This window comes from Bipolaris zeicola (assembly GCF_000523435.1).
Source record: "Bipolaris zeicola 26-R-13 unplaced genomic scaffold scaffold_19, whole genome shotgun sequence".
Classification (NCBI taxonomy): Eukaryota; Fungi; Ascomycota; class Dothideomycetes; order Pleosporales; family Pleosporaceae; genus Bipolaris; species Bipolaris zeicola.
Genome location: NW_006912068.1, coordinates 19,661 through 43,707, shown reverse-complemented (window position 1 = coordinate 43,707; position 24,047 = coordinate 19,661). Strand labels below are relative to the sequence as shown.

The window sequence follows — 24,047 nt, the reverse complement described above, 5'->3', positions numbered from 1 at the left end:
ATGCGCATGCGGAGGTCCGCACGATGGAGGCTTGTGATGGACGCGCTGAACGTAGGGACGACGAGGCGGTCGAGACGAGTGACTGGAGAGGCCTTTTGGAAGCCATTGGGGGTGTTTGTATCGGCGGAGAAGGCGGAGAGGTCCGATTGGGGCGGCCAGTCCAGGCGCTGGTGCTGGCGGAGGTGAAGTTCGCATCATCGAAAAGTTGCGGCACTCGCGGCGCCTTGCCGCAATCGTACTAGTTCCGGTCGCGCATCCGCTCCCCCATCTTCTGCCCCCGATACGCGACCTTCTCCCCTGGTCATGCTTCTGTTGGGCCAGTATGGCAAGTCCTGGTGCCTCCGGCTCGTTGAAAGAGCTGCTGGCTGAGCAATTGCCAAAGGACGTTCCTATTACCTTCTATCACTACTCAACTCCACCCTCCAAGTCCTCCGCCCTCTTCTCCGCACCTCCCCATGGCAAGTCCGAAAAGACGTACTGCGAATCGCATACCTTGGCCGCCTCTATTATCCCCAAGGATGCCGTAGCCTCAGATTTTCCTGAAGAAGTTCTTGTTCTTGCCATTGAAATCTTGATCTACACTACGAGAAACCTCACCACCATCTTTGTTTCCAAAGCCGATTCCACGGGTTACCTCTCTGAGCTACAATTACCGCGGTCGCAATCCTCGTCACCCTTGAAAGTTATATGTCGCACCTTTGTGTCTTGGCTTGCAAGAGAAAGGCAACGGGAAGGCAAGAAACTGGTCATATCTCTTTTCGCAAGAGCACAGGACCAATATCTGTTTCCTGCCAGCATCGAGAACAAGAAAAAGCATGTGCTGGACGACAGGGGCTTGGTAAAGTGGTGGTGCAAAGTCCTGGATCCGATCATCTGGGAATACAAGGCTGAAGGGGACCGGAAGCCCTTTCCCCAACGCCTAGTCGAGGGCGAGCCTACCGAGACAACCACCCCGTCATCGCAGACAGAATCTACGGCGAGAGGCTACCTAGTGATCCCAGGCTTCGAAACGTACGACACTTTGCGATATACCCCACCAAGCCCTGCGCCAAACACACCTCGACGGTGGGCTGCTGCCCATCCCCTGCTTCAAATAGCTCCCCATCCTGCTGCTCCGCCGCGCTGCCTCGTTCCTCATTTCCCAGACGACCCAAAAGCTAGATTTCTTGACGAATTAGACGAAGAACTTCCAGACCGGGGTACAGATGCTATGGTGGCTGATGGAGGTACACCCTCGAGAAGCAACGGACAATGGAAGAGTGTCAAGACGCTTGACCAATTCTGGGAGTTCATGGCATTCAGACAAGAGTGTTCCTCAGGTCGGATAGTGGGCTTTATCTGGGTTGTGATCACACCGCCAAAGCCTTCAATACCCGAAGAAGACGATGATGTGCTTTCGCAAGAGTCCTTGTCTCAACCACTCTCCCAGAATAACCCCCAGAAAAGTACTCGTACCCCTAAACGCCCAAAGACGAGCCAGCGGAAGAAAGAGGCCAAACTGAAATATGGACCTATACCCCTCGTTCTACCCAAGATCAAGTTGAGGTCGTCACACCTGTCGACTTCTTCGAACACGTCCAAATCTGGTAAGATACCTCCTGAAACCAGTCCCTATTGGAAATGGCCTGCTTCATCACGTGGAACCATATGTTTTTCGCTGAAGAATTACGACCGTGCACACGAAGTGCTACTGCAACAGACGTTTGCGAACCGTGCTGCTGCAGCACGAAGTACAAAGAAATGGAAGGAGGAAATTGCTGTGTTGGGTGGTGTAGAGGACTGGGGCTTTATGGTCACAGGAAGAAAAGAGTTTACGTCTACAGATACCCCCTCAGGTGCAGCGAGCGGTGTAGCGCCAACTATAGTCATGGGTGTGCGGAAGAAGAGAAAGCCTAATGGGTCAGCGGAGGCAGTGAACATGGCGCAACAGGCGGTGGAGCCAGTGCAGGAATTAGGGGCTGACACAGTCCGCAAGAAAGCAAAGACTGACTCAGTCCCGCCGACTGATGCAATTGCTGCCAACGGGGTGAATACTTTGACGGCCGGATTGGTACGCAAGAAGCCAAAGGCGTAGGTTGACCATACATGGGAACTGGATGTGATACTGGATGTCGATTGGCTTCTTGGGTTCCTCTGATATTGCCCTGGATTGGCCGTGGCCCGTGAATTTGCATAGCGCTGGCGTTTCCTTGGTTACGCACTCAGAGTTTGAAATAATGAGTATACGTGTTACTTTCTGATCATTTGATGACGGCAAAGAGGTCTGGGATGCTGCATCTGGACAATTGGTGGTTGTAGCGCGCTGATCTCAGCAAGCAATTTCACCGGCGGTGACGTCGAACAGGTACAGGCCGCCTTCATTTCCTACGACAATACAAAGGCGCCGTCTCTCCCTCCCTTTCCTCGCCCTGTACCTGCGTTGTCACTAATTGTACCCTTTTCGAGGCACCTGCGTGGTGTGGTCTTGGCAAGCTGTCACTCCTTTACGTAGTCGAACTCCGCAACCTCCGCGCTCCGAGATTCGTCAACATCCCACACTTACGTATACGGTTCCTGCAACAATCTTCGCGCATGCTTCGCGCGTCCGACCCTGCGATTCGAGACGATGTCTCTCAGTTGCGCTTTATTGTCGCGACTGGCTGTCTAATTTGGTGGGTGGTAGTATGGAACGTCTGCGCTATTGGCTTCATCCAACTGTTCCGATACTACTGGAAGAAGCCACAGCTAGCAACATGCGTGACCACATTGGATGAGGAAAAGGTGCCTCATGTTACAGTCATACGACCGGTCAAGGGTCTCGATCCACGTCTTTACGAATGTCTCGCGGCCACCCTCCGCCAAACGTACCCCAAGAACAAAATAAACACCGTCTTCTGCGTTCCCGAACGATCCGATCCCGCCTTTCCGATTCTCGAGCGCCTATGCAAAGACTTTCCAGATGTCGATGTACAGATATTGGTTGAGGAGGAAGACCCAATGCTACTCAAGAACAACAATGCATTGGGACCTAATCCAAAGATTAGGAACATGAGCCGCGCTTATAGGGAGGCCAAGGGTGATATTGTGTGGATACTGGATTGCAATGTTTGGGTTGGCAAAGGAGTCTGCGGCCGCTTGGTGGACTTGCTATGTGGATTTGGGGAGGGCAATAACGGGAAGAGCAGGAGAAAGTACAAATTCGTGCATCAGACACCGCTCACGGTAGACCTCGACTCGCAGGATCTCTCGCTCAAGGACAGAAAGGAACTACTTGGAGGGAAACCAGCCGTCGCAGCAACATCGACGAGCATTGCGGCAACCACTTCTTCTGATCCCCGCAACCATTCCAGTAGCACCATAAGTAAGCTCCTCCAGCGTGGTGGAGGTCGGCTGGACGAAGCCTTTATGTCATCTGCACATGCAAAATTCTACCAAGCCATCAACACAGTCGCCGTAGCCCCTTGCATCATGGGCAAAAGCACCATGTTCCGCCGTTCACAACTCAACTACGTTACCTCGTCAAACCCAGACCGCGCCGCCGGTATCGATTTCTTTTCCGACAACATCTGCGAAGACCACCTCATCGGCGACGCCCTCTGGAAACAACCCCAAGCTTTCGAGCAGCCCGGCTACAAACCTGAACCAGGCAAGCAAAAAGAAAGCTGGGGCAAACACGTAATGCTTTTCGGCGACTTCTGCTTTCAACCCATCAGCCATACCTCCGTCGCCGCCTACCTCCACCGCCGCATCCGCTGGCTTCGCGTCCGCAAATTCACAGTCACACTCGCCACATTTGTCGAGCCAGGCACTGAAAGCATTCTATGTGGTGTCTACGGCGCTTACGCTCTCACCACACTACCTTTCTTCACAAATCTCGGTATCCCACCCACGTGGCTATCTTTCTTCCTGGTCTGGTGTGCACATATGGCGGCGTGGTGTCTGGTAGATTACATCCAGTACCTCCTCCTGCACTCTGCCAAGACTGTAGAAATCGATGCAGACACCCCGGATTTCGTGCTTCCACAGCGTTCGGCGTCGGCGTACCATCGGTCTACGGACGAGGCTGCGAAGCCTTTGCTTAGCAAGGATAAGGCAGTCTCCGCCGAGCCTAGCTTACTGGATGGCGCGAGACGAAGTTTCAAGGACTTCTTCTTCGCGTGGTTGGGTCGTGAGGCTTTTGCGCTTCCGGTGTGGATCACGGCGTTCTGGGGCGGAGTCACGGTTGAGTGGCGGGGAAGGAAGTTTTGGGTTGGGCTTGATACCAAGGTTCATGAGATTCTGCCCGAGGAGAAGAAGAAGAAGAACAAGAAGACGGATACTAAGAAGTAACGGCGTTAGATACTTTTGTATCTTGCGTAGTAATAAACGTTCCAAGCGTGATTTTGTAATTATCAACCCGTGCTCCGTGTGATGTATCTGACTACATTGTCTTCTTCTATTCACCACTAAAACACAAGCAAGGAACACGTCAATCATGGAAGAAAAACTTGGCTCAAAAAAGAGAGCCCCTCATCGCATTCATAGTAAACTACCCATCGATTTACACCTATAAAAAAAAGCCGGAGCGCTGGAATACATTTCCTCATTTCCAGAAAAAAAACAGAACGCCCGTCCTAAAAAGCTCATGACAAAGGACTGGAAACTTTGAAACCCGTGAATCCCAGTTCTATCTAGTAAGTAGTAGTTACCAAACCAAAAACAACAATAAAAACAGCATGTACGTGTATATAATTTGCGCTCGCTAGAAAACATCAACAACAACGAACGAACAAACGTATATATCTCTAGTTCGTCTTTTCTCTATACAAGCCTGTAGGACCCGCAGTAAAAGCGCCACTGAGAATCCTCTTAAGCTGCTCCGGCCGCGTCTCCGTTACAACGCGGTCACCATTCGCACTTGCGGTACTGCGGCGACTCAGCATAGTGCCTGTGCGGGTAATACGATCGGTACTATAGCTGAGACCCATATCCACAGCGTTGCTACCGCGACGGGCCCTTCGAGTCGCCTCTTCGTTTTCCTTCTGGTACCGAGTTTCCGAGGGGAGCAAGATAGCGCGGTCAAGTGCGTAAGGGAGACCACGGTGGCGGCCGCGGATTTGCATGGCGATGATGATGAGTTTAGATAGAGGTTTGAATTGTGCGGAGAAGGAGGCGTTGGTGCCAGGGTAACCCTGGCTGAGGCCTACGGTGCCGTAGGCGGAGACGATTTCGAAGAGGACGGAGAAGAGGGAGAAGGCGTATTCGTTTGTGTTTTCGAGGCGGGCGCCTTCAATGATGGCGATGAGGAAGAAGCCGAGGAAGACGAACCAGAGATCGAAGGAGAGTTGGCGGCGGAGGTGGTGGGAGAGGTAGCTGGATTTTGCGTCATCGAGTTCGTTGTCGGCCCAGACGCCGAGGGATTTTTCTTCGTAGACATTGGACTGACGGATCGACATTGCGATGGGGAAGATGGAGATGTACATCATGATTAGGTAGCTGACTTGGACGGCCGGGTGCAGGTCGGCGATGTTGACGACGGCGAAACCGGCGGTACGGGTCGAAGCAGCTTGGAAGAGACCGGCGAGGAAGCGGTGGCCGCCGGAGAGGGATGTAACGGTTGGGTCGTCGAGATCGAGGATGATGAAGAAGATGAGATCGACGCCATTGAGGATAATCAGGATCCAGAAGAGCCACCAGTTCGCCTGGCTAGGGAACAGTAGCGTGAAGCATCGACGGGGGTGGTCGAGCAAAAAACGAAGTTCCTCCCAAATACCACTGCCCTTGGGCACCAACTTGGAGTAGATCCAGATTGTGAATCGAAGCATACAAGGGAATCCCGTGTTTCCGATGATGATGAGGAAAGTACCAATAAGCAGAGGCCAGACCGTCAATTGAAAAGAGACCATCGAGTCCGGAGTGAGAGTAAATCCTAGATCGTTGAACAGAGATGCAGAGGTGAAGAAGCCCCACCAAGTCGGGTGAATACCAACTTTCTCCACAACAGCGCTGTACCTGGGACTATGCGAGATCCATGGCGCCAGAGAGATGACGCCAACAATGTGCCAACCAAGGTAGAAAACCGTAAGAATGACTGCTAGCAATTTCAAAGCCCGGTACTCGATACCGCCCAGCTCTTCTCTTTGCTCTTCAGTCAAATCAACAAAGTTGGAATTGCGTCCTAGGGTAGGTGTCCAGCTGAGGTAGGGCATTGGATCCTCTTCTTCATCCTTAGTCCTAGAAAGGAAGCTTGCAAGAGTCCTTGAGCGCGATCTGTTGCGGAGATGCATCGATGCTGAAGGTCCACTGGGGTCGACCTCGTTTGTTCTTGATCGGTCGTAGACAGAATGTCCGTTGGGTCGTTGTCTATCGGGGACGTCGATGGTAATGTGATTCTTCAATTGCCGGTCGTCTCCGTTCAAAGCAAAAGGTAGCGAGTTGGAGCGCTTGTTTTTCGGGACTGGGGTTGCACGAGAATCCTGCGATATCCTACTCGTGACTCGATCGAGTTCTTCCTCGCCCTCGACTGTTTCTGGAATAAGACCCTGATCGAAATCGCGCGGGCCTGGAATGCGCAACTTGTTCCGTGTGGTCGGGTTACGCTGAGCCTCCACAAAAGCGATACTCCTTTCTTTGTTGATCTCGGGAAGCCGGCTGCCAGGAGACTCTTCTACGGAACTTCTGATTGGTTTCTGATTTGCAGGTGTGTTGAGATTATCCGCCCATACAATGCCCGCTGGCGCATTTTGCGACGGAGTCTGTGGTCGAAACGGTGGCATGTTATCTTCACTCGAACTCGACCGCCGTCTGGGACGAATGCCGTTGCCGGTAGAATCCAGTCCGTCGCTAAACGCGTTTTCATTCTCGATAGTGCCGCCATGCGCATGTCCATTGGAGCTCCTCATGACGCGGATTTCGCGTGAGCCAACCGCCTGCTCTTCTTGTCCCGGATCCGCGTCATTGTTTTTCTTCGCCTCGCTCTTGCGCCTCGACAGTGTTCGCGTCCGCCCGCTCCTGCTACCCCTTTCCAGCACAATGTTCTGAAACCGCTTTTCGAACCAGTATAGACGGACGACGACGACGGAGCTGTGGATGAAGATGGGCGTGCATAGACATGTCATGAGATATAGCGTGATCTGCAGCTGGTCAGAAAAATGTTGATCTCCCAGTATTCCGGTCGTGCGCGCGTACCTGCTGATACAAATCGAGGTTATTGACATCAATTCTACAACGTCTGTCAGTTTGTGATCACCATACGCCCAAGACTTTGTTACATACGTGTTTAGACCACTCTGTGTTGCTGCGCCGCTGGCAAAGAAGAGGGCATCGATATATGGGATGCGCCCATTGCCATACATGATGACGGAGCCGATGAGCGTCCATGAGACGATGTATCCATCTGCCGATTCGTAAGTATACACGTTAACCTTTTTCTTTGATCACATACATACAGTGAAGGGTGATGAAATTGGCACGTGGCGTGAGTGCCTTCAGCGACGACGGCGTGCGCTGCTTCAGCCATGCGAAGAAGGACAACCAGGGGCCGAACATGATTGCCCTGCGAGCGCCTTATAGGCGAAAGGAAATGCGTGACTACAGAAAAGCCGTCGGATGTCGATCCTCCCGTCGTACAGCAAATAAGAAAAGCAAGAAGAACAAAAAAGAGTTCCGGTCTAGTCACAAAGGCGACGGAAACAGCCAGTTATGATGGGGGGACAATGCGCGGACAGCAATGAAAGCTGAGATGGTCAAGCGTTCGTTAATCAGCGGCGGCGGCGGTAGCAGGAGGAGAGCATCACATCAACGGACCGACCCGGTAGCGCGTCGCAATAAAGGACCGTCTAAGAGCATTGTGGGTAACGGACATGGTTCCTTGATATAAAAAAAAGGGGGGTGTGGAGAGGGCAGCGGGCGAAGAAATTCCAAACCACGGTTGGGTGGAAACCGGGGTTGGTTCCAGACGAACATTGCGAATGGAATTCCCGGCTTATCGCGGTGTGAGGCGCGATGATGCCAAGGGGCGTCTGAAGGGCGTCGAGCGCGCCCAGGCCTTTGGGTCTTCGTATGCATCGTGCATGCGGCCCCGGGAAGTTTTATTATGCCCACTTACCCCTGTATTGGGGACTTGCAGAGTAAGTACCGTGGTGTTACGCCGCACTTTTACAAAACTACTGACTTAGTACTCTCCTTACACACGACGTACGCGCTACTGTACGTTGTGGTACTGTTATTATGAGTTACACAACGACCATGAATGCTGCCTCCCCCCATCCATCTTCCATCCAACAACCACGTGCGAACAAATTCCCACTCCACCACCACAAAAAAAAACCACGCATGCTAAACCACCCCCTCCACACCCACTTCAACCCCTCGTATCATGCACCTCGACACTTTGGAGCAAACCAACCTAGATGTGTTGTCACATCTCACCATATCTCCCATCTGCCGTAGCCCATCTGCCGCCGCCCAAATCCCTCTATCCTCGCCTATCCCGCATATTCCGTATTTCTCGCCATCTCATCCTTACCTCTGACATCACACGCCTCCCATTCGCCAAACAAACTTTCCAGCCAACCCTGCCAACACCAATGCCCAGCCCCAGCCCCAGCCCTAAACCCTTGAAACAAAACCACCTCACCTCACCGCACGCCTCTTCTCGCTTTCCCAAGCAACACTCTGTGACACCCGTTGCATCGGCTCAAGATTGCTGTAAGCACACGCACAAGCACGCGAAAGTGGGTACCACCATCTGCCCCTTACAATGCCTATGTTTTTTCCGTGTGGCGCAGCAATACCACCGACCACCAACTTACTCGACCTGCGCCACACCGCCCATTCCCTCTCTCATACTCTCTCGTAAGTACCGTAACCACGCGATCCGATAGGCCGGCTTATCTCTCCCTTTCATACAACACACATGTCCATATAGTACCATAGCTTCACCGCCTCACAAAACGCCCAAACAAACGCGTAAACGTATAAGCCTCAACAACTAACCCGGGTGCTATGCCCACTCGGATCGCCGGTATCAGTATCCGCGGGGCGGGGGGGTTCGGAAGCGGCAAGTGCCCTGTTCCGGGAGAAAGGAAACAACAAAAGGGTCATAGCTGTGTGTGTATGTGTAAAGTGCGTGAGAGGCGTGTGTGTGCATATAACCTCGGATGAACACGTCATGTAAGTACTTGTGTAAGTATGCTTCCGATGTGCAAGTCGGACAGTAGCCTTTTACATATTACTATGACTAGGCAGCTTTGAATATCTCTCATCACTAGAATGGGGACTGGTATGCTAAGCTCTTGGTAAAATGTACGTCTTGCAACAGCCCAGTGGGATGCAGCATCCCCAACAGGAGATGCTATGCATGGACTTTGTCGTTTGTTGTCAATGATATTTTGTTGCCTAGTGGCATTACTATCAACCAGGATGGTATCAATTTCGAAAAAAAAAACAGTATTGGGATCACGCTATGTAGCGTAACCCCCAAACTACGTTGTAAGCACATCTAGCTGCGAACAAATAGCCGTAAACCACCATACGAGCCTTGCCGTCCGAGGAATTTCCTTCCAATCCGGCTTCTTCTCCTCGCCGTCGTTGCAAATGACCTTTACATAAGGACGAAGTTCCATATCTCCACAGAAGAAATACATGGGTCCTGTTAGGTCGAAATCCTCCACATCGCAATCGAATCTGTACTGTCCTAGTGAAATCTGGTGGTTTTCATAGGAGAGCAGCATTCCCACGGTCGGCTTGTGAGATGTTTTGTTATTTATAAACATGCGTACGTGAGTTACTCCAGAGAGACATGCAGAGGACACGTACCACTGCGGTATCCAATGGTTAGGGAGGGTATACGCGGCTTGGCGAGGTGGACTGGGTAGCGGCCCAGCTGGCTTCTCTTCGTGGGTAATACCAATCTTTGTTTGTAGTGATGATCCAGTCGCCTTGTTGTTATAGCAGATTCCCGTGATTCGATAGGCATTCTGTTTAACCAGAGGTTCATACCGGTATAGATGTTCGTTTTCCCTTGGCACATAATTCCCAAAGGTACAGGTACGCTCAAGGGATGTGTTGACCTGTTTCAACATATAAGACTCTTATACACAAACAAACGGATATGCTATTTACCACGAGAGCAGGTTGGCGAATGGATAAATCATTGTCCAGCTCACGAATCCACGCAGCAGTAATGACCTCGCCCTTGGAAAGAGGAAAACAAATGTATGCCACGCGATCCGGAAATGCACTCCAGGTTTGAGAATAGTTGTAGGGTTTACCACTGTGGCCATAGGTTTCAAGGTGCACGAAACCTTCATGACCGCAACCAACGATTATTCCTTGTGTGTCGTCGTTGAGCCCCACATATCTCATGCGTTGAGGAAGAGACGGTTCGGTCTTGTGAAAATACCATGTAGATACTTTAGGTTGAGATGAAAATTGGCAATCCCAATAGGGATTCCAAAATGGCTCACGTGTGTTTGCTGATTCGACATCCACAATGATATTCTGACAATGTCAGTGATGGAATTAGTAATATTGTAATTCATACCTTGGTGCAAATGCAAAGTTCTAGTTTGTCCGCCTCGGCCTGAATCAGTCTGTACCAGAGGCCAGGTCGTGAGTATCGGAAGTGACCTTGGAAGTTTATGTCAAGTATACCTACTTCATCCCGAGTTACAGCAATAGAAAGGACGTTTTGGCGTTTGACGACTGTATCTTCTTGCAAGGCAATACTCGTTGCATAGCGGTGTCCTAGGAAATTGGAGTAACGAACCATAGCTGGCTCTCCTGCAAACGTTATGAGGTCGGTATGGTTGCTCTTCTGACTCTTTGCGAATTCTAGTAGGGACTGGCCTTCCCCGGCGATTATCGCTGGTTTTCGTAAAGCACATGGCCACGATAACCCTGCGATATCTGATACAAGCTCTGGTGGTAGTCTTTCAACAACCAACCGGAGGAAATTTCCAAAGCTGTCTTTTGCTATGTGCGCGAACAGTGCCGATTCTGAACGAGGGAAATATTCTTCGTAGGCATGTTTTTCTCTCTCGATGTTGTGGCGATCGAGGAAGTCCAAATCGTCGGGCCATAGTTCTAGCAAGTCCCGAAGTCGTAGCCGTTGTGATTCGGGAAAGAGACGGCGGTAATATTGATAGCAATCACGATGAATGCAGTGAGATCTCGGACCTCTAGTTAACGAACAGTGATAACAAACTGTTTTTTGGCAAAACAATCGTCTGCACAGGGGAAACAAAGGTTGCTGGGTGTCATGTAAGGCTTTCGCTAGTAAGTCATCTGTCTTGGAATTTGAGAAATACATACCCGCTGCGACGTGTTCATCTGGCTGGACAGCACAGTGACACAGCAAGCACGTTGGTTGACCCTCGTGATGGAACATAGCAGACTGGTGAAGAGTGCATGGTAGACAGCTCTTTGGTTATGTAGTACTTGACTATGATTCGCTAGGTAACCCCCGCTTCAGTCTAAGCTACGTAACCAATCAACTTCTTCAATACTAAGCAGCGAGTTATGATAAGTAGGTAAGTGTGGGGTAGAGTCCACCAATCACAAAATAATGGTGCACAAGTGATTGTTCATCATTTCGATTAATGTGAGCGAAGAACGCAAAAGAAAGGGAGAATAAAAAGAGTATTGTGTAGATACTACCAATTAAATCACTGTCGAATGAACATAGATTTAACTCATCGTTGGGAGATATCAGTATCACTAAATGTTATAATATTCTACCTGTAGAGAGAGGCTACCACACATATATACTACAATTTGTTACGTTACCATGATTTCCTTATGCCCTAACTGGGCCCGTTCTAACCTAGGTAGATCCATGGCTAAATTATCCGAGTCACTCTCCTTCGGACACAATTGACCCGTAGCCTCACTATTATCCGAACCCTGCGTGGATAAACACGAAGTTATGGTAGTCATTTATAGCTGAATGTATGTCGAATATGAGCATAGCAAACAAACCTCTTGTTCATGATTATGTTTGGCTGCCATGAAGCTATCCACAACTTCGTGTCTCGCGTTGGCCACATGCGCTAGTATCGCAGCAGCGACACCGGTATCTCCGAGTACCAGAAAGACTACTTTCGACTGGTCTACCATCGACTCTCTGATAGCTTTTGGCGACAGCTACACATTCATTCAAGGCACCCTCGGCCACCCCAACTACTCCTTCATCGGCGACGAATTAAATCTACCCTTTACACCCGCGCAACTCTTTTCCAACCGCATTGTGCAGAACCTTACCGGAACAGCAGAAGGTGGACCTAACTGGGTCGAGTTTCTGACTGACTGCGGTGTAGAAGACGGGCTACATGATCCGCAAGAATGCGACATCCAGCTTTGGGACTTTGCTTACGCAGGCGCCAACACGATTGAGGAAGCTGGCTTCACACCACTTCACCATAACCACACTGTTTCACTGGAGCGCCAAGTCGAGCAATTCATTTCCTACAGTAACCCCGCGCTCAAATTTATTCATTTGGATAAGAAGCACGCGCTGGTAGCCGTTTGGATCGGTATCAACGACATCAACGACCTCGTCGCTACACAGGGTAGAAACGCTACTTTTGCGCCAGCCTACAAGAAAGTACAGAAAAACGTTTTCAAGAATGTGGAAAAGGTGTACGAGCTGGGATATAGGAACTTTTTGTTCATGAATCTCCCGCCTTTGGACCGTGGACCGGGTACACCTAACGTCAATGCGTCGCTTGTGGACTTATTCAACAATATCCAGGCCAGCTACGCAGACGGGTTTGCGGAAAAGCATTGCGATGCGGCGGTTCTGCAATTCGATGTTAATACTGTTCTGAATGATGTGTTGGATCGATATCAGGAGTATGGGTTCAAGAACGTGACGGGGTATTGCCCGGGGTACAATCAACCAGATATTCTGACTGACCCAGGAAAATATGGATGCACGGAATTAGATACCTACTTTTGGTATAACTCAGGGCATTTGACCAGCCGGACGCATGCGATTATGACGGATGTTTTGGGAAAGTGGCTACGAGAGCAATCACATGAATAGTTGTTTGTAGCAAACCAAAAGTCAATTTTCTTATGGATTGACTTGGTGATGCAACGTAGATTAAGCCCAGTATCTGATCAAGTCTACGCGGCAAGGTCAATAGTTTTGTATTGACTAAACACCATCACTGTATACAGCGCATCAGGAAACCGAAACCCCCCCTCACTCCCTCACAAACTTCCCAAAAATATGAAGGTCATCAGTAGTCCTCCACTTGCCCGCAAGCCATATGCCATCACCGTCCCAAACATGCACCGCCAGCTCCTTCATACCGCACTTGACCATAACGCGTCTACTAGCTGGATTCTCGCCATTCACAATCGCCCGAACAAACACCTTTTGGTAGTTGTCCCAGAACTTTTGCTCGCGTTGGCAAGCGTCGAGGACTTTTGTTACGGATTGTGTTGCGAATCCTTTGCCCCATGCGGCTGGCAGGAATTGGTATCCAAGCTCGACGGCTAGACAATCAGGGGAGTGGACTGAGTCAGGGAATATACGAGGTGGTAAAGGGAGACTGCCCTTGTCGACGGAGCGGAGAGTGATGAGTCCGATCATTCGTGTGGGGATGTCTTCTTGACTGGCTGGGTTGCTGTTTGGAGCGAGTAGTTCATGGACGGCGTAGACGGCCCGGTAGGGTTTCTCTTCGCCGTCGTTGGTTGTGGTTGGCAGTGCTCCTTTCATGGTCTTCTCGGTGTCTTCGATTGTCTTTGACCGGCCATAGATACTTTTTGGAGGATTAGTTTCGGTCCTTTTTGGAAATTTGGCTTTGTTGTATAGAATAAGAGCAGACAAAGGTCTAGTGTGCAGAGAAGATAGGCAGTGACTACTTACCTCCACCATGTAGCCTTTTCATCGCTGCGCAACTCATGTAGCCATTCAAGTTCTTGGCTCCCTCTTTCCGCCGTTGTAATGAGCGTCAACTTCAGCTGTGGCGTGAACAAAGTTTGGTCCATGATGCTTAAGATACTTGAAAGATGAGTGAATATAGATTTGCCATCAACATGGAACGACTATATATACACATATTCTCCTAGGATTTCCTAGGATTTCAGGCAGACGTGCCGGAATGGACTATTCCGTATTCTGGCCAATAGGCGTTCGTGAAGCGCAGTAAGGATTGAAAACGGCAAAGCGCCCTTGAGTTTTGGGTTAGTTATTCCGAAGATTCAAGGCTAACATCGGTATATCACGATTATGAGCAGAGTTGGCCTTAAATTGCAATACGAGTTGTATTGTCGAAAATGAATGACTCAGATTGTCTTCGTGGAGGTAGGATCTCTGCTAATATGTCAACCAGCTCCCACAATTTATTCTTTCATTACGCATGAATCCTCACACAGAACAAGACTTTTCTGTTAAGTTGTCTAGCATGAGTCACGCATAGTAGATGAAGTACTATTACTACTAGTAACATCTACTCATCCACAAGTCAGATGTTTTTGCTTGCTCACTCATGCACACTGGTTACTTCTTCTGCGAAAAGTGAGAAGGTGGTTTTATCGACCCCGAATATCCAAAAAGCCAATTCATGAATATCCTTCATCTGCAAATCAATATGAATTTCGCTATGTAAAACAAATGATATACAGCCATCAACTCAGTGACAGTCGGAGCATACGCGACGTTTTGTTAGCGCAGTCATGTCTTGGCACTCCCGAATCTCCGGCCGAACTTTTGGCACCACCGCAGCCACCACCGATATCTCCAACGCCGCAATGGCACACCCACGATCGTTAATAGCGCCTTTGGGCCGGCTCGCGACCTCACCAATTGCCGCTGCGCGATCCGAAGTACCGCGCATTGCTGCATTGCCATATCAGACGATACGATGCGCAACGACCAAAGCACAGCCGAAGAAAAAGAAGAAGACGCGGAACACATTCCTGCAATATGACTTGAAGCAGGCAGACCAATTCTCGCTGATAGATGCGATGCAGTAAGTCTCTGGCTAGGGCTCTGGAGTGCCGCCAATGGCAGGGGCAGGTGTTAACGGGGGAATAGATATATCCGCGCCTTCGAAGTAGGCCGTAACCCCTCCTCCTCAAAATACGAGATGCATGTTCGCTTGCGCACGCTGAAGAACGGTCCCGTTGTGCGAAACCGCTTACGACTCCCACATCCCGTCAAGACCGACATACGGATCTGTGTCATTGCCGCACCAGACTCCAAGGCCGCCACTGAAGCTCGCGCTGCGGGCGCCACGCTTGTCGGCGAAGACGAAATCTTCAACCAAATCAAGGAAGGCATTGTTGAATTCGACAGGTGCATATGCCACATCGACAGTCTACAGAAGATGAACAAGGCGGGGCTAGGACGAGTGTTGGGTCCCAAGGGCTTGATGCCCAGCACAAAGACTGGCACAGTAGTCACGCAAGTGGGTACAAGTGTGAGGAACATGGTGGGAGGAAGCGAATACAGGGAACGTCTAGGCGTTGTTCGCATGGCAATAGGACAGTTGGGATTCACGCCAGACGAGATGCAAAGAAATATCAAAGCATTCATGGAGGCGCTCAAGAAGGACATGGCACAACTGAGCGACCGGATTGGCAAGGAAATTCACGAGGTAGTACTCAGCTCGACCAATGCGCCAGGTTTCACATTGAGCGGAGAATTTAGAGGACCCAATTCGATAGCACCAAAGGAGCTGAGTGGACCTTTGTAGATGTAGCCCTAGGGGTGGGTGTATGAACAATGTACCATACCGAACGCCGTCGCTATGCTGGTGTCAAGATCTCCCATTACGATGACTTTAATGTCTTGAGAAGTTTGACAGCTTCTGTCGATTCCTCCATGTCCGCGTAAATCTTCATAATCTTCATGACGCGCCCTGATCCGTCTGCTCCCGCGCTCTTCGCCTGTCGTAGTGCGGTACTCAAGTCCATCAATAATGTAGTCCGCACTTTGGTCTTTCTTGCAGCCTGCGCTGCGACAAAAGGATGCTCATCTAGTTCTTTTTCCAACCCCAGCAGCAATTGGTACTGTACTACATTTCGTCTTAATTTTGCGACGGAAATAGTGTAGCTTCCCTCCTCTTCGTCTTCATCCTCATCCTCGTCGCTATCCGAGACCTCTTCCCCGACTATAATAGGCTCTTGACCCGACGTCTCAATCATGAGCTCGGCCTCCAACTCCTTGAGCCTAGCATCGTAGTCTATGAGCCGTCTGCCGACCTCGATTTTATGCCTGACATCGCGCTTTTCTTCTAGTAGCTCGCGCACCTCTTCCTCTCGCTTGCCGACTACATCCATCAATCCATCAATCTCCTTTCGGAAGCCCAGCAGCCCCACCCTGACTTCTTCCACCTTTTCCTCGCCGCCATTCAAGCTGTTCCCCAAGTTCAAAAAGTCTTGGTAGTTTGAATTGACGAGGTCGAGAAGCTCTTTGGATAGAAGCTGGGATCGCGAGCGCAACTCTGAGCGTAGGTCCTCGAGCGTTTGGTGGCGGTTATGTAGGGTAGAAAGATAACTTGCAGGCGAGAAGTCTGGAACGAGGAAATCGGAGCGGCGGAGCGGTGTCGCAAAGGGAAGAGTAGAGATGTTGTCGTCATCAGAGTCGTCGCTGGATCCAGAGCGCGAGTCTGCGCCAAACTAGACAAAAGGCGTGGTCAGTCGCACAGATCTACTCCCTATTGCGCTTGTTGTGGAAATCGACGAGGGGTGTGTGTACATACTTGGAATTGACTCATGGCTGCCGTCTTTGTTCCATCGATACGTCGTGTGCTGGGGTGATGATGCCAGAAGTTCAAATAAACTAATCGATAAGCTTCGGAACGTGGACCGAGGTGTCGGAACAAGCGTGCTGGCGGGTTTGTAATGTCGAGCCGATTAGCGGCCCCCTCGTCTGTGGGGTACGACGGCAAAGTAGAGTGCATATACACTACGTCAAGCGCTGGTTTTGTTTTTCTCCTGCACTTCGTCTTCGGGTGTTCGCGATAACTTTGTCCGTTTGAGCTAGTTTCAAGCCTTGCATTTGCACATTTAAAGGATTGTTTTCTGTATACTTATAGATATACATTGGCTTCCTCCTCCTTCTCCGCCACTCTCCGACACGATAAGAGTGTCAGATCACATTGTCTATAGTTTAGTACAATGCTACCGCAGCCAGACCTCCCTGAGCCAGCACACCCGGGAGTCGATTCGATGCTGAGCCGCAAGTTTGGAAAGGAAGTAGCCAATTACTTCTCTGGTACGAAGACACGCGGCCTATCTACTCTTGGAGACGCTTATCTCTAACACTGGCATGCAGGGTCTCCATTAAATCGTGTGGGTTTCCTTCGTCCCGACCACCAATTTCTGTCTTCGGCACTACACCACCCATCTTCTACTTTCCTTCTCTTCAATAAACTCGAACCGCTCGTCAAGTCAGCCACCGAGCTTGCTCGCTGTACTTTCTCGGATGTTAAGCCAATCATTGGCGACAACCCGTTTGAGAAGTCCGAGGAGGATGTCATTGCGCAGTACAATTCGACTCTGTATACGCCGCAGATTATCTTTTTGGGACTGGATGAGAGGAAAGATGGCTTCAAGTACAAGGAGCATTACAAGGGCCAGCCGTGGTTCGCCGTAGATGTCACGCCGCAAGAAAGCGTCAAGGAAAAGGCAGAGGAGTTGATCAAGAAGTTCGAAGAGCAGGGATTGGAGTTCAGCAAGGGACGGATGCATATGAGTCTGCCCGCCGAAGAAGGTACGCAATCATCATTCTCTCATACTATACATTTTCAACACAGAAGTAACTCGGCAACTAACACGCAACAGCGGCTATCTACGCCGAAGCCCGCCACCTCCTCGACTGGAACGCCCGAAACCCCTTCTGCGCCTCATGCGGCTACAAGACGCTCTCCGTCAACGCCGGGTTCAAGCGTACATGTCCGCCCAAGGACATTGCATCCAGCATTGATCAAGGCGAGCGACCACCCTGCGCTACTCGCACTGGCATCTCCAATCTCTCTTTCCCACGTACTGACCCCACCGTCATCATGGCGGTCGTGTCCGCCGACGGCAAAAAGATCCTTCTTGGTCGTCAAAAGCGGTGGCCCCCGAACTGGTATTCTACCCTCGCTGGATTTCTCGAGCCGGCCGAGAGCGTCGAGGAAGCCGTCCGTCGCGAGGTCTGGGAGGAATCCGGTATCCATCTTGGTCGTGTGGTTATTCACTCTACACAGCCATGGCCGTACCCTGCTAACCTTATGATTGGTGCGGTTGGCCAGGCGATTCCGGAGGGGGAGACCATTCATCTGGGCCACGATGCCGAATTGGAAGACGCAAAGTGGTTTACGGCTGAGGAGGTTAGGGAGGCGTTGCGTGTGGGGACGAGTGGGCTGGGAGAGGGTGCTGGGCCCGAGTATAAGGAGGGTGGGCTGAGGTTGCCACCTAAGACGGCGATTGCGAATCAGCTTATGACGGCGGTTGTGAATGGGTTCGCGAGCGGAGGCCCGATGATTTAAGCATATTAGTGGGTATATGAGAAAGTGTAGTTGTAGAAGTAGAAGTAGAAGCAAACAAAGAAGACGGTCTCGGGGATAGAGGCACATGTTTCTCGTAGACTTGTGTTGTTTCTATTTTGTATGTACTTGGTAGCCTACTCCAGTACAATGTACTTGCGCAAGTGTTCGGGTATAGCATCGTATAACTTTTTCTGTTCCAGCCACTTCTTGGAGAACAGACGGTCGGCATATCGGTATGCGCCATCACACAGCAGTGTGACGACTGTTGATCCCTTACCCAGCTTCTCAGCTACTTCCTTGGCTGCAACAACGTTTAGACATGAGCTAGCGCCCAAATAGAGACCCTCCTCATCTAGACATCTGTACACCATTTCAATGGTCTTCTCATCGCTAATGTGTACAGAGCCGTCAAGGAGATCAATGTCTGGCTTCAGGTTGTCTGTTACACGGCCTTGGCCGATACCCTCTGTTATGGAACCACCAGATCGCTCTGTGAGCTTGCCACCACTCTGAATGTAGGAGTGCAGCACGGAGCCTGGTGGATCTGCCAAAAAGCTCTTGACCTTTCCGTCACTCTTCTCTTTGAGATACCTTGTCACACCAGCCAGACTGCCTCCCGTGCCTGTGGCGCAAGTAAAAGCGTCAAGTTTTCCTCCCGTCTGGGCCCAAATCTCCGGTCCTGTGGTCTCGATATGCGCCTGTCGGTTCGCCACGTTGTCGAACTGGTTTGTCCATACTGCGTTGTCCAGCCTTTCCGCGTGTCGCTTTGCTTGGTGGTTGTAGTTTTCGGGGTTTTCGAATGCGACAGCGGGTACAGGGTACACTTCAGCGCCCAGCAGTCTTAGCAGATCAATCTTGCCCTGCGACTGGGTGTTGGGCATGTAGATGACGAGTTTATAACCCTTTGAGCGGCAGACGTGCGCAAGACCGATACCAGTGTTTCCAGCTGTACCTTCGATAACGGTACCACCGGGCTTCAAGAGACCTTGGCGTTCGGCATTCTCGACGACGAAGAGGGCAGCGCGGTCCTTGACTGAGCCGCCTGGGTTTTGGAACTCTGCTTTTCCGAGAATGTTGCAGCCAGTTTCTTCAGAGAGCCTCTTTAGACGGATAAGAGGGGTCTTGCCAATAGCTGGGAATATATGTCAATATGTTTTCGCTCTAGGGTTTTGTAAGGAAACATGTTACCATCAAGGAAACCCCGCTGACCAATGCCCTGAGCCTTTGAGATATTAAGGGCAGTCTGCTGGGCTTCTGCTGAGCCAATGATCTCAGCGCCGCGACGTGCAGAGGTCGCGAAGCCTCGCACAGCTGTCCGGAACATTGTTGCAATTGAAGAATTGCCTCACAAAGCCGGGGGCAAAGGTCAAGTTCAAGTACAAGTTCAAGATGATGCCATCGGCTGGTCGGCGAATCAACGCGCTTTCGCCCGATGTCGCAAGCAGTCAAAGGTGGACCCTGCACGCGGGACCCCTGCTCCCACGAGCCGTTGCCGCGCGGGGGTGTGCGTAAACAACAACACCACCGACGATTGATGCCAATGATCGTCCCACAGTAGACGACCACACATCCTACTGACAGTACACGAAATATGCCCGGACGTCCTTCAACCCGCGCGCCGCGTGGGTCGACCACAGCCACAGCCCGCAAAGCCAGTGGCGGTACAACAAGGGCAACACGCGGATCCTCTGCAAGACAATCCGCAAATGCAATTGATATCCCCGATGAGGGCCCCGTCACAACCCTCCGCACACAGATCGCCCAAGTCTTCAGCGACGCACAAAAGACGACGGCCACACAAAGGAAGCTGGTGGTCAACTTGAGGAAGATCCAGGAAGCATGCTGTTTCGAGCCACCAGACACAGGCAAGAAGGGCGGAAAGAAGGGCCAGGAGGAACAAGAAGATTTTGACGAGGAGGAGTTCAATGCCGAGATTGTGAGGTGTCTGCTTAGAATCATGTCCGTTAAGAAGAGTGAGCCGGTAGGCGACAGAGTGATTCGCTTCTTGGGCATCTTCTTGAAGCATGCGTCAGACAAAGGTTTGTCATGCACTGCCGGTCAGAAAAACAAAACACTGATAAAAGCCAGATCAACAGATATTTGCCGCAGAGTCCGAGGAAGATGCGACTGCCTTTCACGAAACGCCTACCAGCAGGCTTACATCCAGCATCCTCACTACAATCCTGGGACTTCTCACAGCCAAGGACAAGACGGTCCGGTTCCGAGCCACACAGACAGTTGCGCATATTGTGAACAGCCTCACTACTATCGATGACGATATTTTCAACATGATAAGATTGGGTTTCTTGAAGCGTCTTCGAGATAAAGAACCATCGGTGCGCGTTCAGGCTATTCTCGGACTGGGCCGTCTTGCCGGGAATGATGACGAGGAGCAAGATGAGGAAGACAGTGACGACGAAGCAGGTGGCATTCTAGACAAGCTTCTGGATATCATGATCAACGATCCGAGTGCCGAAGTGCGACGAGCTGTATTGTTGAACCTGCCACTCTGGCCGTCCACCCTGCGATATATCCTCGAGCGGGCTCGTGATATGGATGCGACTACTCGAAGGCTAGTCTATGGCAAGATTCTACCGGCTTTGGGCGATTTCCGACACATGTCGCTTGTGGAGCGAGAGAAGCTCATCCGATGGGGTCTTCGCGACCGAGACGACATTGTCCGTAAGGCTGCAGCAACCCTGTTCCGCGAGCGCTGGCTCGAAGATTGCGCTTCATCCCGCGACACCCGGACTGAAGAGGAGAAGAAGCCTGGTGATGTTGCACCTCCTAGTCTGGAGGCGCTATGCGAGCTATTGGAACGCATTGATGTTACACGGTCCGGTGAGGAGGACGGTATGGCTCATGAAGCCATGCGCCAGTTCTGGGATGGCCGACCGGATTACCGTAGAGATATCACATTTGATCATGAGTTCTGGAACAACCTAGATGCGCAGACGGCTTTCATTGCTCGTACGCTCAACGACTACAGCCAGAGCACCGACGATGACAGAATCCAGAGCATGATTGAGGACAAGATGCCCGAAGTCACTATGTTTGCTTTTGTTCTGCAGCGGGAGCTCAATTCGCTTATGGAGCTAGTCGACAAAGTCGCAATGATGGAAGAGACTGATCCAGAGATTGAGGAGGCCCAGGAAGATGTTGAGGAACAGGATTTCGTTGTCCAGCAGCTCCTTCACATTGCTCATACTCTCGACTACACGGATGAGATGGGACGAAGGCAGATGTACAACATTATGCGCGAAGCAATTTCCAAGGCTCAACTGCCCGAAGAGTGCACAAAGCTCTCCATCGAAGTTCTACGCAAGGTTTGCGGTAGTCGAGGCGAGTCAGACTTCTGTGCTCTCATTGTCGAGGCCATTGCCGACGTTCGAGATTCTCTCTTGGATGCCGATGATGCCACCGTCACTGGCGGAGATGCTGAAGAAAGCTTCCACTCTGCACAATCAGACGTGGACATGGATGCTCCATTAATCAAGGCCAAGACTGCCAAAGCCACAGAAAACCTCACTGAAGAAGAGAAAGAAGAGCGACAGATCCGAGAGGTCATGGTATACTCTAAGTGTTTACATATCGCGCAATGCACACTTCAAAATGTGGAGGGCGATTTGGAGTCGGATACGTCGCTCACAAATATCCTCAATACTCTTATTATCCCGGCCGTACAAGCTCACCAGGCGATGATCCGAGAGCGAGGTGTCATCTGTTTGGGTCTAGCTGCCCTTCTCAGTAAAGTAAGTTTACGACTCGATATCTGCTATAGGGATATACTAACAAGAACTAGGATCTTGCAGGTAACAACCTCGATCTCTTTTTCCACTGCTTCGCAAAGGGCCATGATGCTCTGAAGGAGATTGTCATTCAAGTCCTCACAGACGTGATCATCACTCACCCACAGCTTCTTACACCCACTATCCCGGACCCAGACGCCGAGACTGAGGATGCAGAGCCCATTACCAACCCACGCATCCGCCCTATCACTAAGATCCTTCTCAAGGCCTTCACCTCCGACAATAAGCGCATTAGTCTCATCTCATGCACCGCTGCCTCGAAGCTATTGCTCCTTGGTATCCTACCACCTCAGCCTACAGCCGAAATCCTCAAGGCCTTCACATTGACCTACTTCGATCCCGAGACAGCAACGAACCCGGCACTACGACAAGCACTCAGCTACTTCCTCCCCGTCTTCTGCCACAGTAAGCTAAAGAACGCTAAGCTCATGGGCGAAATCGCCGTCCCCATCATCTCCAAGCTCCTCATCATGCGCGATGAGAATGTCGAAGAGGACGACATAGACGAGATGGTCGGCTGGCCCGTCATCACTGCCCACCTTTCCGAATGGACCGACGGCCGCAAGGTAGTTGGCGCAACCGAACTCGGTCTGGATGGCAAGACAAGCACAACAGCCGAAGCCGAGGAACCTCACGTCCAACTCGCCATTGATATTCTCGAGCGCGCACTCACAAGCACGTGTTCGAAAGACGAGCGTAAACCTCTACTCTCGCTGCTAAGCAAACTCTTCATCGCTCCATCGGGCCCGAGCTACAAGAGCAACACCGAGCAAAATGGTGAAGATGAAGAAGAAGAAGAGCCCCTACATACCCTTCACAGCCTTGTTTCCGAAGCCGTCGAAGCCAAGATCGGGACGGACGCCACGCAACGTAATGCACTGGCGAAAATGGAAGCTACTCTAACAAAGCGATTGGGCGAAGTGGGTAACGCGACACAAGCTCCCGACGAAGACGCAGATGACCAGACGGCTGCTCCCAACACTACTGTTGCGCCGGATGAGACGGAGACAACCGAGGCATCTGAGACCCGGATACCATCTAAGAAACCCGTCAAGGTTAAAGAAGAAGACGATGAGGAAGACGATGAGGATGAAGATACGATGTTAGCTGGTATGCAAGGGGAGGGTACACGCATGCCTCTTGAAGCTGATGACGATGACGATGATGAGGATGAAGAGGAAGAGCAGTCAGTGGCTGAACATAGCACGTTGATTGTGGGCAGGGATGATAGGAGGAGGACAATGGTTACTGAGGAGGATATTATGGAGAGTTTGTTGCAGAGTGAGATGGAGGATTCTGCTTAGTCAATCTTTTCTCACGGATTTTGGGTAGGGTGTGTTGTAGATGGCGTTTTTGGGGGGAGGGGACAAGGCGGATAAAGTGGGATAGGGAGATATGATTTTATGTATTATGCGGTTATGATATCCTGTTGCTACTATCTGTACTCTTTCTTTTTCTTCTACTCGACGATGTCATCTTTCTCAGTTCTACGCATGATACTTGCATATTACATGACGTGAAAAACTCAGCAGAATTATCGTTCGTTCAAAAATGGTTACTTTTATTTTTATTTTTTCGGGTTGAAAAATTCGGGTATATAACCAGCGTGCTGCTAACCATTGCGGTACATAACAAGCAAAAACTAAAAACAAACTACTACGTAGAGTTTTTCTTGCCTCACTCGAACCATCTGTCATAAATCCGTATTGAGCATGTACAACGAAAGTTGTGTACAAATCATTAGTTATGTGTCTCTCTTCGCAAGGAGAAAAAAAAGCAGCAGATGAAG

General features: G+C 50.7%; 11 protein-coding genes across 11 annotated transcripts; 6 read left to right on the top strand and 5 right to left on the bottom strand.

The window, feature by feature from the left end:
- Window positions 1–322: 322 nt before the first annotated feature.
- COCCADRAFT_86976 (uncharacterized protein) lies at window positions 323–2,074 on the top strand (the record flags this gene model as incomplete). The annotated part of the gene is made up of 2 exons (XM_007710579.1): window positions 323–922; window positions 965–2,074. 2 exons carry the CDS (start codon window positions 323–325, stop codon window positions 2,072–2,074), a joined length of 1,710 nt encoding a protein of 569 aa, XP_007708769.1.
- A 497-nt stretch (window positions 2,075–2,571) lies between these two features.
- Window positions 2,572–4,308, top strand: COCCADRAFT_23351 (glycosyltransferase family 21 protein; the record flags this gene model as incomplete). Its single annotated transcript, XM_007710535.1, has 1 exon — window positions 2,572–4,308. The coding sequence occupies one exon, from the start codon at window positions 2,572–2,574 to the stop codon at window positions 4,306–4,308; it is 1,737 nt and encodes a 578-aa protein (XP_007708725.1).
- A 455-nt stretch (window positions 4,309–4,763) lies between these two features.
- COCCADRAFT_23350 (uncharacterized protein) lies at window positions 4,764–7,506 on the bottom strand (the record flags this gene model as incomplete). The annotated part of the gene is made up of 4 exons (XM_007710534.1): window positions 4,764–7,091; window positions 7,147–7,180; window positions 7,234–7,354; window positions 7,407–7,506. 4 exons carry the CDS (start codon window positions 7,504–7,506, stop codon window positions 4,764–4,766), a joined length of 2,583 nt encoding a protein of 860 aa, XP_007708724.1.
- A 1,937-nt stretch (window positions 7,507–9,443) lies between these two features.
- COCCADRAFT_2047 (uncharacterized protein) lies at window positions 9,444–10,732 on the bottom strand (the record flags this gene model as incomplete). The annotated part of the gene is made up of 3 exons (XM_007710519.1): window positions 9,444–10,031; window positions 10,084–10,461; window positions 10,505–10,732. The coding sequence occupies 3 exons, from the start codon at window positions 10,730–10,732 to the stop codon at window positions 9,444–9,446; spliced, it is 1,194 nt and encodes a 397-aa protein (XP_007708709.1).
- A 1,236-nt stretch (window positions 10,733–11,968) lies between these two features.
- Window positions 11,969–13,006, top strand: COCCADRAFT_86840 (carbohydrate esterase family 16 protein; the record flags this gene model as incomplete). The annotated part of the gene is made up of 1 exon (XM_007710578.1): window positions 11,969–13,006. The coding sequence occupies one exon, from the start codon at window positions 11,969–11,971 to the stop codon at window positions 13,004–13,006; it is 1,038 nt and encodes a 345-aa protein (XP_007708768.1).
- A 162-nt stretch (window positions 13,007–13,168) lies between these two features.
- COCCADRAFT_86913 (uncharacterized protein) lies at window positions 13,169–13,959 on the bottom strand (the record flags this gene model as incomplete). Its single annotated transcript, XM_007710577.1, has 2 exons — window positions 13,169–13,730; window positions 13,838–13,959. 2 exons carry the CDS (start codon window positions 13,957–13,959, stop codon window positions 13,169–13,171), a joined length of 684 nt encoding a protein of 227 aa, XP_007708767.1.
- Window positions 13,960–14,721: 762 nt separating this feature from the next.
- On the top strand, window positions 14,722–15,668 carry COCCADRAFT_86771 (uncharacterized protein; the record flags this gene model as incomplete). Its single annotated transcript, XM_007710576.1, has 2 exons — window positions 14,722–14,942; window positions 15,008–15,668. The coding sequence occupies 2 exons, from the start codon at window positions 14,722–14,724 to the stop codon at window positions 15,666–15,668; spliced, it is 882 nt and encodes a 293-aa protein (XP_007708766.1).
- Window positions 15,669–15,744: 76 nt separating this feature from the next.
- Window positions 15,745–16,691, bottom strand: COCCADRAFT_33732 (uncharacterized protein; the record flags this gene model as incomplete). The annotated part of the gene is made up of 2 exons (XM_007710550.1): window positions 15,745–16,593; window positions 16,677–16,691. 2 exons carry the CDS (start codon window positions 16,689–16,691, stop codon window positions 15,745–15,747), a joined length of 864 nt encoding a protein of 287 aa, XP_007708740.1.
- A 403-nt stretch (window positions 16,692–17,094) lies between these two features.
- COCCADRAFT_86982 (uncharacterized protein) lies at window positions 17,095–18,449 on the top strand (the record flags this gene model as incomplete). Its single annotated transcript, XM_007710575.1, has 3 exons — window positions 17,095–17,191; window positions 17,252–17,689; window positions 17,761–18,449. The coding sequence occupies 3 exons, from the start codon at window positions 17,095–17,097 to the stop codon at window positions 18,447–18,449; spliced, it is 1,224 nt and encodes a 407-aa protein (XP_007708765.1).
- Window positions 18,450–18,583: 134 nt separating this feature from the next.
- On the bottom strand, window positions 18,584–19,773 carry COCCADRAFT_2041 (uncharacterized protein; the record flags this gene model as incomplete). Its single annotated transcript, XM_007710518.1, has 2 exons — window positions 18,584–19,581; window positions 19,638–19,773. The coding sequence occupies 2 exons, from the start codon at window positions 19,771–19,773 to the stop codon at window positions 18,584–18,586; spliced, it is 1,134 nt and encodes a 377-aa protein (XP_007708708.1).
- Window positions 19,774–20,040: 267 nt separating this feature from the next.
- On the top strand, window positions 20,041–23,562 carry COCCADRAFT_86826 (uncharacterized protein; the record flags this gene model as incomplete). The annotated part of the gene is made up of 3 exons (XM_007710574.1): window positions 20,041–20,488; window positions 20,538–22,201; window positions 22,252–23,562. 3 exons carry the CDS (start codon window positions 20,041–20,043, stop codon window positions 23,560–23,562), a joined length of 3,423 nt encoding a protein of 1,140 aa, XP_007708764.1.
- Between the last annotated feature and the right edge of the window lie 485 nt (window positions 23,563–24,047).